Source organism: Sarcophilus harrisii, chromosome 4, assembly GCF_902635505.1.
Source record: "Sarcophilus harrisii chromosome 4, mSarHar1.11, whole genome shotgun sequence".
Lineage (NCBI taxonomy): Eukaryota > Metazoa > Chordata > Mammalia > Dasyuromorphia > Dasyuridae > Sarcophilus > Sarcophilus harrisii.
In genome coordinates, this window is record NC_045429.1 from 296,968,547 (window position 1) to 296,980,594 (window position 12,048).

Below are 12,048 nucleotides of genomic sequence, written 5' to 3' on the forward strand. Positions count from 1 at the left end.
TTCCTTATATATTTTAGAAATGAAGACTTTGTCAGAAACATTGACTAAAATTTTCACCAGATTTGTACTTCCCTTTTAATGTTATTTGTGTTGGTTTTGTTTTTGCAAAAATTTTTTAATTTAATATAATCAAAGTTGTCCATTTTGTCTTTCATAATGTTCTCTAGTTCTTCTTTGGTGACAAATTCCTCCTGCCTTTATGATATCAGCCTTTCCCAAATTGTGTATTCATTTTGACTTTATTTTGGTCTGGGACGTGAGATATGGTCTATGCTGAGTTTCTGACATATTTTCCAGTTTTCCCAGCAATGTTTGTCAAATAGTGCATTTTTATCCCCAAAAGCTGGAGTTTGGGGATTTATCAAATATTTTATTGCAATATTTATTGATTATTGTGTCATGTGTATTTAATCTATTCCACTGATTCTCCACTCTATTTCTTAGCCAGCACCAATGGTTTTGAGGACTGCTGTTTTATAACAGAGTGTTAAGTCTGGCACTACTAGGCCACCATCCTTTGTATTTTTTTTTTCATTAATTCCCTTGAAATTCTTGTCAAGCTAAGTTTTTCTTAAATGAGCAATGCAAAGAAATAGAAGAAAACAATAGAATGTAAAAGAGAAGATATCTCTTCAAGAAAATTAGAGTTCCATGATAAAAGATCAAAATTGTAGGGACCTCACTGGAGAAGAGCTTAAGAAGAGATGGCAAGAATACACAAAAGAACAATACAAAAAGACTTTGTGTGATAAACAGCTGTTAATGATTTAACTATTTTTTGCAATATAAAGATCCAAGACAATCCCAAAGAACTCATGATGAAAAATGCTATCCACATCCAAAGAAAGAACTGATGGTGTCTGAATACAAAGTGAAGTGTACTATTTTTTACTTTCTTTCCTTTTTCCCTTTTTTGTTTGAATTTTCTTCTACAAAATGACTAATACAGAACTATGTTTTATTTGATTACACATGTATAATGTATATCAAACTGCTTTCCTTCTCAGGGATAGGGAAGAAGAGGGAAGGAAGGATAAATTTGAACATAAAGCTCGAATTTTTAAAAAAAAATATGCAATTTGGGTAAAAACAAAATATTATTTACTTATTAAAAAAGGAAAGAAAGTTATTCACATCACCAAAAAGTACAAGGGTATGGTTACTGATCATTTCTGGAGAATGAAATGACATGGACCTTAGGAATCATGCTAAAAATAAGACTAGTGAAGGGATGAAATTGAAATCTTAGATGATCAAGATACTAAACATCCTGCACTCAGTATGTTAGCTAATTTGGAAAATTCAACAGCAGACGCTGGTTTGGAAAAGATCATTTTATATCTTAATCCTAAAGAAGGACAATGGCAAGGAATGTTCAAATTATTAAACATTTTCTCTCATTTCATATGTCAGCAAAATTATGCTTTTGATTGTGTGAGCTAGACCAGCAATATGTGAACTAAGCAGTACTGGAAGAGCTGGTAGATTTTCAAAAAGGTAGAGGAACTACACACCAAGTTGCTTGGGTTTTATTCATTGGATTATAAGGGAGTTCCAGAAAACACACCCACACATCCACACACCCACATCCACACACACACACACACACCCTACTTCTGTTTCATAGATTCCACTATCACCTTTGACTATGTGGATCACAACAAACTGTCAAGTACTGGAAGAAATGCCAGATCATCTTACTTGTTTCCTAAGGTACCTATATGCAGACCAAGAAGCAACAGTTAGAACTGAACATGGAACAACAATTGATAGATTTAATATTGGAAAAGTAATACAACAAGACTGTATATCATGTAAATCATGTAAAAAAACTTGGGATGTACTGTCCCACAAAAATATATATTGTCATGGGGAGAAAGTAAGTTCATACCCCATAAGCTCTGGGTTCATGCTATTGTACTTAAAATCAGTCTTGGCACCATAGCTCTAATACCTAATTTTTCCTAGTTATTTTATGAGTTATATCAGCCCTGGAACTCAAACCTCTTCAGTACTCTCTGCCCCTGGAGTTCTACTCCAGGTTGGGAAAGGGTAGAAGTTAAACAGTGGAGAGTTTCTTCTACGTTCTTCATTTAACAAGAGGATCAAGACTAGTTGTGTCCTCATCTCCTACTCAACTGCACTCCTCTGGGCTTCATCATACCCCCACATTAGGCATCTTCCTATGTTTCAACTTCTCTACCATTAGATTGTGAGCTTCTTGAATGCAGCGTCTTTTTTCTTTCTTGGTGTCCCCAATGTTTGGTATAGTGCTGACACAACAGGCATTTAATAAATGGTTATTGAATGATGAGTATTATTTAGTGGCACAAACCATGTCTCCTATATTTTTGTAGTTTCATAGGATGGTATAAGGCAAAACATAAGAAAGCGTGTATCAAAAACTTGTTGATTGATATTAAAACACATCAGAACTCTGGATAATGTAGTAATTGCAGTGTCAGTGAAGTGTCAGGGATTTCATGTGTTCCTTCCAGTAGAAATGTAAATAATGTAAATATAAATAATGGATGCAGAATAAAGTATTTTATGACATTACCAAGGCAATGATTTGTTTTGCTTAATTCTTAATTTTCTGGTTCTAGAAGTGTTCTATTGAGATAAGGATGCCATTGGAAATTAATAACGATGAAAGAAAAGGATATAGGTAAAATATTTACACACTATCTTTTGATTTCTGATAATAAATTGGAATAGGAAAATTTCCTCATCAAATTAACTTGATTACCTATTTTCTCTTCAAGAAAAATCAGGCTTAGAGTACATAAGGAATCTAGGTCTTCTCAGAAGCCTCTAAGATGGTGCTGTTTATTGCTTATCCTCTAGCTTGGTGATGTGAAACTCAAATGGAGATGGGAGAGCCGCTTATCTGTATGTACATAAGGATCCTTGTAGGACAAATCATTTTTCTATGTATCTAATCTAAATGATTTAAAATTTATTTTATTTTCCTTTATATAATTCAGTCTCTTTTTGTCCACAGATATTATTTTTTAGAGTTTAATCATTTTTGCAGTGATCAGCAAGCATCAGCATGGGTAGAAGGTCCACAAAGTATTGGTCTATTGAAAAGTTTGAGGATCATTATTATGAATTTAGTAGAAGTGAGTTAAATTCTTTATTGGGAATTTACATCTACTATATCTTAGTCATTTTAAAAATTAAAGCAGTGAAACATTTCTCTGATATATTTGTGAATGAGACATATAGATTAAGAACAGAAATCCATGTGATAAAAATGAACCAACTTAAGATTAAGAACAAAATATAAAGTTAGGCATTCAATAAGCTTTTTTAAGCAGGAAAAGAGAACTCTTGAGAAATATTTCCGCATGGCTGTTCCAAAATGACTTTGAAAGTACTGCTGGTTTTCAATCTTACCTCCAAGTACTTTACTGTAAAGCAGAGGAAACAAACCCAGGGATATTAAGGTCACATAGCACAGCCAGGACTAGAAATGGGAAAATTACCTGATGATAACTGTTGTAGTCCATATTGCCTGGAAGTGGGAATCCTGGAGCCAGAAACATTTCTCCTTCTAACATTTCTGGTTTAATGAATTCCTCCAGGTATGTTCTGCAGAGCCTCCTGTCCCAGTCATCTGTGATGTGGCCTCCATACATAATCTCACCAAAGAGATAACGCAAATCATCATAGGGTACCTGAGAAGTAGTGAAGATGATTTCAGAGGGGAAGAGTGAAATTATTCACCATAGGAATTAATGTGTAGATGAAATAGATTGATGCCTAAAGAGTGTGATTTCAGATACGATGAAATGTGGGGAAATATCACAGCTTTGACAGCCCCCAAATGGCTTACATTTCACCATTTATTTCCTCTCTCTCTAGTAACATGTGGTTGAATTCTATTGGAGAAAGTCACATACCATGCTGACTCGACTAAAATTTTTGTTCTCTAATTTCAACTATGGCCTCAATCACACAAAATATTTTTTTACTCTTTCCTAATTGATTCACACATTCTCCAGGGCAGCTGTACGCCTTATTCTCAGCAGAAAATGCCACTTTATACTTTCCTGAGTAAATAGAGGCCATTCAATATGAGTTCTTTCATTTCCTTTATTCTACATACAAACTGTCTTATATATGAATATATTATTCCCATTATTTCTTTTGTTCTTCTTTAGTAAAGAGATAGTCATTCCCATCAAAACCAACACTTTTACTTAAACCTTGCATCCCATGCTCTCTCTTCTGGCAGATTGCTCTTCTCTGATATGTGAGGGAAATGCATTTATGAACATTCTGTACTTTGTTTCAGTTGGCCAAATATTTGTCTGAAAGGTTTGGTGGTGAGGTTGGCTGTCTATCTGGAATTGTTAATTTTCAAAAAAGCCTGAGTCAGTTCCAGCTCTCTCTTGGTATTCAAATTAAAGGAGCAACATAATTCTTTACTCATGACTTTTGGTGAGGTAGCCTGGAAAAAGGGTTATGGGGCTTTCTACTCCTAAGGCTACATCGACTCCCCAAAACTGAGTCTGGGTCTTTGGTCTTGTTTGTTATTTTCCATTCCAGGTGTTTGGCATGGAACTTCCAACCTTGAAAGTTTCAAGGGCTAGGAAAGCAAAATACAGGAATTTGGGAGTCAGAATCCAGGTTGGATTTTATAAATAGCTCTACAAATACCCTGAGGAATCAGGAGTAAGGAACAATTTTTAGAAGGGATCTTCAGGGTCCCAGTCCAGTGGAAGGACTTCTTCCTTCCACTTAGTATTTGGCAGCAATACTATCTTTGGATGTGAACTTGATGGAAACAATGCCATGAAGGAACTGAACTAAATAATGAACTTAAAACTCTTCCTGATAAGACTAAAGCTATATGGGAGGGATTATGTAACTGAGTTATAAGGAAGAAATATTTGTATATATTTTTTTGCCTTATCTTTGAAATAAAAATTCTTTTCTAAAAATTGTCAGAGGTTGTCATTAGTCTTCCTAAGATAGTAGAAACTACAAACTGATAGTGGCTAAAGCCAATAGCAGCAGAGCAAAAGATTGCTTACAAGTCTCAAAATAACCTGAAACTTTGAAGAGAGGCCTACCTGCCTTGAGAGAGTGGGTTTGGGATGTGCATGTTACATATAAAAGTTTGTATAAGATGGCAGAGAAAAGAAACATTCCAACACTCTTAGTATATCTGAGAACTTGGGAAGGAAGGAATGTAATAGACTTGGCATGGAGAGAATGGTGTCAGAACATTTGTTATACGAAGATCTGAAAAAGAGAACTATATGAAACTCTGAATATGTCACGTAGACCTAGTGTGTATATGTATGTGTATATGTGTGTAGCTATCTGCATATCTATAGGACCCATTTAATGTGGTAGTACCAGCATTGTCCTTCTTATTTGTGTCCTCTTCTAAACTTCCTCCTCCTCTCCTCTGGGGGTGTTATAAAACTTTCATTTTTACTCTTTCCTTTCCTTTCTTTTTTTTGCATCACTATTTGTGCTCCACAGCTCTCCCTCAGAAGCATAGCCAAGCAAAGTATATTTATATTGTATTGAAAATATCTGAAAATATATCAACAATCCATTGCTTCTCTACCAAGAATCTGGCAGCATACTTCATCACCAGTCTTTTGGAGTCATTCCTTATTGGTCACTGATCAGTGCATATTTTAATGTTATTTTCTTATTTTTTCCTATGGTATTAGATAATACTTCTTATTCTGCTTACTTCCCTCTGTCAGGTCATATAGTTTTTTTCCCCCAAATTTCTCTGCATTTTTCCTTTTTTATCCTCTTATTATAGTAATATACCATAATTTTGTTACCCACTTTCTAGTTCTTCACTACAATACAAGGTACATATTATAAATTTTTTTTTGTACCTCTTGATGCTTTTACACTGTCTTTGATCTCATTTGAGACATCTGAATAGTAATGGTATTTCTGGTATACATAGCTTTTAGTGACTTTTTGCATACAGTACCATCTAAGTTGATTTTCAGAAAGATTGGACCACTTCATAGCCTGATGTTAGTGTGTTTGTTTTCCCACATCTTCTCTTTTCCCTTTCCCTTTTTGTTTTGTTTTGTTATTTTTCACTTATCTAATGGATATCAGGTAAACTCTGAGTTTGTTTTTTTGAAGTGCTTAATTTGGAATATGTTTTAATATAGTTATTTTAGCCTCTCTTTAGAACTGCCTTTCATAGTCTTTATAAATTTATCTGTTGCAAGACTTATCTTATGTAAGATTTCCCTTATGTTGAAATCAAATACCAAATATTTTAGTTATCAGACCTTTACCAGAGAAATTTGCTATGAAGACCCCTCCTCCTCCAACATCCTGCTTTGATTAAGACCTTTCCTCCTAGTCATAGTTATGTAAAATATTTATTTTGATCCTCCTCTACTTTGTATATTTTTATATCTAGGTAACATATCTTTCTGGAGCTTATTGAATGGCAGCCATATATTAGGAGATATTGCTTTAAATCTATTTTTTTCCCTGATTGTTTTCTAATTTTCTCAACAGTTTTTACTGAATAGTAAACTATCTTAGTAGTTTATGTCTTTAGGCTTATTAAAAACTATGTTATTATGTTCATTTAACTTCTGGAGTTCTTAATATATAATATTTGTCAATTCTTCTATATTTCTAATCCATGTCTGTTATGGGTCAGAACTTGAAACAAGGTGTTAAGTCACTGGAATTAACAGGCACTCCCGGAGATTCACAGTCCAAGAGATTCACAAGTCAGAAGGACAAGCCCACTAGAGGAGGAGCCCCCTAGAGGAGGTAAGACAGATTCATGGTTCATTCCATGTTCCACCTTTATGCTGGCTGGAGGTTTTGGATTTGGAAGAAGAGAGACTAAAGCTGGAAGAGACAAAGGACTAGCGGCAAGAGCTCGTGGAACCAAGGAAAGAGATAGGACTCTAAGAAAACTAACCGGGCTATTTCGAAGGAGAAAATAAAGGATCTGGACTTTAACTCCTGGATGCATTTGAGGTGATTATCATACTGAAGAGAAAGGAAGGCTGCCTCCAGAAGCCTCCCTAGAAACCTGCTCCCAGAGAACAATATATTTAGAGAAGAGAACATTACACGTCAAATAGTTTTGATTATTACTTTTTTAAGGGTATTTGAGATCTGGTGCTTCTAGGTATTCTTACTTCACTCCTGCTCCCTATTACTTCCCTTGAGATTCTTGACATTTTATTCCCTTAGATGAATTTTGTTACAAGTTATCTAGTTTTACAAAGTAATCCTTTGACAATTGGATTGGTAAGGCTTTGAACCTGAAAGTGAACATTGCTACTTTTATTATATTAGCATTATTCAATCATCAATAATTAATTCCTCCCCCAAAATTTGTCTTTAGTTTTTTTAAAGCTTGTTTTGTAATTATAATCATATCATTCCTATGTATGTCTTGGTAAATAGATTCTTGAATGTTTTATGATTTCTACAGAAATTTTGGATGGATTTTTTTGGTCTCTCTTACTTTTATATAACATTTTATTTTCCTCCAGTTACATGTGAAAACAATTTTTAACATTCATTTTTTAAAACTTTGAGTTCCAAATTCCTTCCTCTCATATCCCTCATTGAGAACACAAGCAATTTGATATAGATTATACATGTGCAGTCATGCAAAACATTTCCATATTAAATGTTGTGAAAGAAAATTGAGACCAAAAAAAAAAAAACTCCAAGAAAAATAAAGAAAGTAAAAAATAGAGAGAGAATGCTTCAATCTATTCAAATTCCACCAGGGGATAGATAATATTTTTCATCACAAGTCCTTCAGAGTTGTTAAGAATAGCTAAATATTCAGTTTATCATCTCATAATATTACTGTTACTTTGTAGACAGTATATTTTGTATCAGCTTATGTAAGTTCAGTTTTTTTTTGAAAACATATTGTTCATCCTTTCTAATAGCACAATAGTGTTCCATCCCAATTATATATCACAATTTGTTTAACCATTCCCCAATGATAGGCATCCCAATTTCCAATTCTTTGCCACCAGAAAACTGTTATAAATTTTTTTTGATTATATAATTTCTTTTCCTTTTATTTTTAAAATCTCTTTAAAAAGAATAATAGTATTGCTAGATCAAAGAGTAGCCATAGTTTTGTATCCCTTTGGACATAGTTCCAAATTACTTTACAGAAAGATTGAATCAGTCCACCAACAGTGCATTAATATTTTATTTTCTCCTGCTCTCCTCCAACATTTGCAATTTTCCTTTTCTGTCCTATTAGTCAAACTAACAGGTATGAGTTAGTGCCTCAGAATTGTCTTAATTTACTTTTCTGCAATTAATAGTGAATTAGAGCATTTTTTTCATATAGCTATACATACAGCTTTGATTACTTTCTCTGAAAACTGTTCATATTTTTTGATCATTCAATTGGGGAATGGCTTTTATTTTTATAAATTTTACTCAGTTCTCTATATGTTTGGGAAAAATGAGGCCTTTATCAAGATTTTTATTATTGCTATTTAATTATATTGCTAATTAATAAGTTATTATCGCTAACTGTATTGCCTTCCATTCTATTCTTCCCTGACCCCATTTATTCTATTCTTTTTTTTCCACCCTCTTCCTCCTCAAAAGTGTTTTGCTTCTGACTATTCCCTCACTCAATCTGCCCTTCTTTCTATCATCTCCTGCATATTTGCCTGGAATATCCTCCTCCTTCTTTTATTTCCTTCCCCTCTACTTTCTTGTAAGTTAAGATATATTTTAATATTCAATTGAGTGTATATGTCATTCCTTCTTTGAGTCAATTCTGATGAGACTAAAATTCATTTATTTCCCCTTACCTCCCCCATTTTCCCCTTCACTATAAAAACTTTTTATCTTTTTTATGTTAAATAATTTATTCCGTTCTACTCTCTCTTTCCTTTTTTCCAGCAAATTCCTCTCTCACACCTTAATCTTTTTTTTTTTAAAAAGGACATCATATCTTCATATTCAAGTCACACTTGAAGACCATTTGAGAAATGTTGCCTAGCACTTTATGCCACTATGTAGTCCTGTAACCTATGAGATTACTATATATGGGTTAGGATGAACCCTATTAACTTAATATATGAACCCTGTACTCATATCAAGGTCATTGTTCCTAAACCTAAATACCTCTTGTTAGAAAGTTCTGAGTGGTAATCCTTCATTGGGACTGCTTCTCTTCTTCCACCAAAAAATGGCACTGTATTTTATATCTGAATTAAAATTATGGGAAACTTTGGATTTGGCATTCCTATCTATCTATCTATCTATCTATATATATATATATATTGATCCTGGTTTAAATACCCATAATTTCATTCATTATCCTTACCTTGGCATTGGCCTCAAGGAGGTTATAGAGTATATTCACTGAGATGGTAAGATCTCCTGTGTTAAAAGGGTAAGAGCGATTCCAGCCTTGAGCTCCAAATTTGCGCCTTTCTGCCACTACGGCATGGAAATAACAAAGTGCAAATAAGATACTCTTAAATTCTGTCTCTCGGCTACACATCTCCAGAGTATCCTGAAAAAATATAATTGATTCAGATTTCAAAACAGATAGAGTTCAAATCAGGTAGCCTAGTATAAGAATTCAGGAGTATTTGTAGTCAAGGACTTAGACATGAATCTCAGCTCTGTCCTTTACTCCCTGTAGGAACTTGGGCCAGTCATGTCACTTCTTTGGACTTCACTTTGCTCATCTGTAAAATGAAAATCTGCATATTTGCCTGGTATTGAAAGTTTCCGCATAGCTTGCTTTGCATAAATCACATAGTAATACTTTGTCACAATGGTGTCCCAGTAACACCATTAGAGCATCATAATTTTAAAACATGCTTTGACTTTTGAGCAAGAGAAATAGTTCAGCCTAGGAAGACATAGGGATTTCTGCGAATTTTTTCAAATGACTTCTGAGTAGGATCCTTTGTGTTGAAGAATAAATGAATTAATAGCAGAGCAATTTCTTTTGTGGACACATTTTAGGCCAGTCTTATTCATAGGTTTCTTCCAGGGACAATTCTACATACTTTTTCACTGAGTCAGAAATAGAGATCAAGAATCTCATAAGAAAAGTTTTCATACAGATGAAGCTTATGGCTTTCTTTCTAACCTTCAAACTTATCATCCTTATTCTGGAATTCTTTTAGGGAACTATTATTGTTGTATAATCAACTTAACCCTGTACTATTCTCTTACTTATTTTCAAAGACATATGATTTCTGATTCCTTTTTCCCTATGAACCAGGCAAATATTGGGTATACAATAGACACAGGCTACAGATCAGTTAAAAAAGAACAGGTACTAACTACTTTCTTTCTCTTTACACAACCAAACGTTATCCTGAACACATCCTATAGTTGAATCTCAAATATGAAATCCCCTTCTCCCTTCCCTCTCTCCTTGTCCCTTGTCTGGTACCTGAGTAAAGTTGTCCAGGGCTTTGTGCAGTTTGGCATGCATGCCCATGGGAGGCTCATTGGTGATCTTAATTGAATTTTCAAGTATGCCTTGGGGAATGATGTGGCCATCAGGAGAGGTTGCAGCTTCAGCACTCATAAAGACCCGGAACTTATGATGGCTACTGTTGCTGTGCTGCTCGAGCTTCTTCTCAAGGGAGTCAAGCCATTTGGCTACCAGGTGGATATTCTAGCAGGAAGAGAGTTATTTGCTATACTTTGCATTGAAGCAGCACCAACTCTGTAGTTGGCAACAAAGCTGATCTTAATTTTGGTTTCCAAGAATTTATACCTAGCATAAGGCTGGGAGATCAACTCAATTAGACTGCAAAAAGAACCCTAGAAAAAACCTTTCCATTCTATTGATTGCCTGGGCCTTCCTCTAAGGAATCACCATTAAAGAATCCAGAATTTTATTACCTTGTGTATGGATGATACTAACAGTCACCCAGGTTATACTTGAGGCTCGGTTCTCTTCAATTCATTGCCTTTTGTTCCCAAACTAATTTTCACAAAATTTATTTTCATCATGCTGTTTTCTTAGTCAAGAATAAGTAATGTATTTCCTATTCATTTACACCTTATATTGTTTGCACTCTTGTGCATCACCCCTTTGTCTCCTTATAGGAGAGCCTTTGCTTTATTCAGGTTGAAAAGAGAAGCCAAAGTCCCCAGCCCTATATCAATATCCAGCCCAGATCTCTAATTGGAATTTAAAAGGGTCTGGCATTCCCCAAAGATTAATGGGTTGCTTTTTGACCAAGATTTCTAATTGAATAATGACACTTAACTTACCTGGGGAGATATGCTTTCCCAGGAAGGCCTGAGACTCCAATATCAAAGGGAACACAGTTTTGGAGTGATAATTTTAAAGGGAAAACACAGTTTCACTCCCACTTTAAAAATCAATTTCTATTTTGAATTTGACATTATTGTTCCAGTGCTTCCTTCAATCAAATAATCAGACACCCTAGTTGTTTGGAATCATGTAATCAAATTTATAACCTCAGAGATGCAAAGTAAACAAGAATTGGAAAACCCCCTAAGAATTCTAAATGAAAAAATTGAGTCTGTCAGAACACAAGGTCCAAGTCAAGTTTGTAATTTTTGTAATTTTGTGATTTTAGGTTTTGTAATTTTTTCTTGCTGTTTGAGCTATGTGAGAGGATCATTCTTTCATGGGAACAAAAGTGCTTAGTAATAGGCAATTCTCTTATTCCTCTTGCTAAGTGGAGTTCAGAATCAAAAGTTCATCACCAAAAGAGTACCTTGCTGACGGAAAAGCCATTTTCTATCCAGCACCATGACAATACAATCGGATCAGTTAACCACTATCCTTTTTTTCTACTAGATTTATTGTTCTTTGAGGAAATCCCTCAGAAAGAAGTACATTTCTCAACTTTTGAATCCAAAGCTAATATGAACTTTACTGATGGGAGATTCAAAATCAAATTTGATAATCAATTTATTGAAACCAAAAAAAGCATTACTTCTTTATCCCAATGTCCAAGAGATATTGATTTATGAGAGGACAGAACATATGCAAGAGGGACAGTAAAATTTATGGGAGTTTCT

At 34.3% G+C, this 12,048-nt stretch overlaps 1 protein-coding gene across 1 annotated transcript in view; it reads right to left on the minus strand.

The window, feature by feature from the left end:
- DNAH9 (dynein axonemal heavy chain 9) overlaps positions 1-12,048 on the minus strand; it is a 479,597-nt gene that overhangs the window by 23,273 nt on the left and 444,276 nt on the right. Inside the window, exons 63-65 of the mRNA XM_031965533.1 lie at positions 10,436-10,663; positions 9,347-9,538; positions 3,492-3,683 (exon numbers count right to left, since the gene is read on the minus strand). Coding sequence (XP_031821393.1) covers positions 3,492-3,683; positions 9,347-9,538; positions 10,436-10,663 — 612 coding nt within the window. The remainder of the gene's footprint in view (positions 1-3,491; positions 3,684-9,346; positions 9,539-10,435; positions 10,664-12,048) is intronic.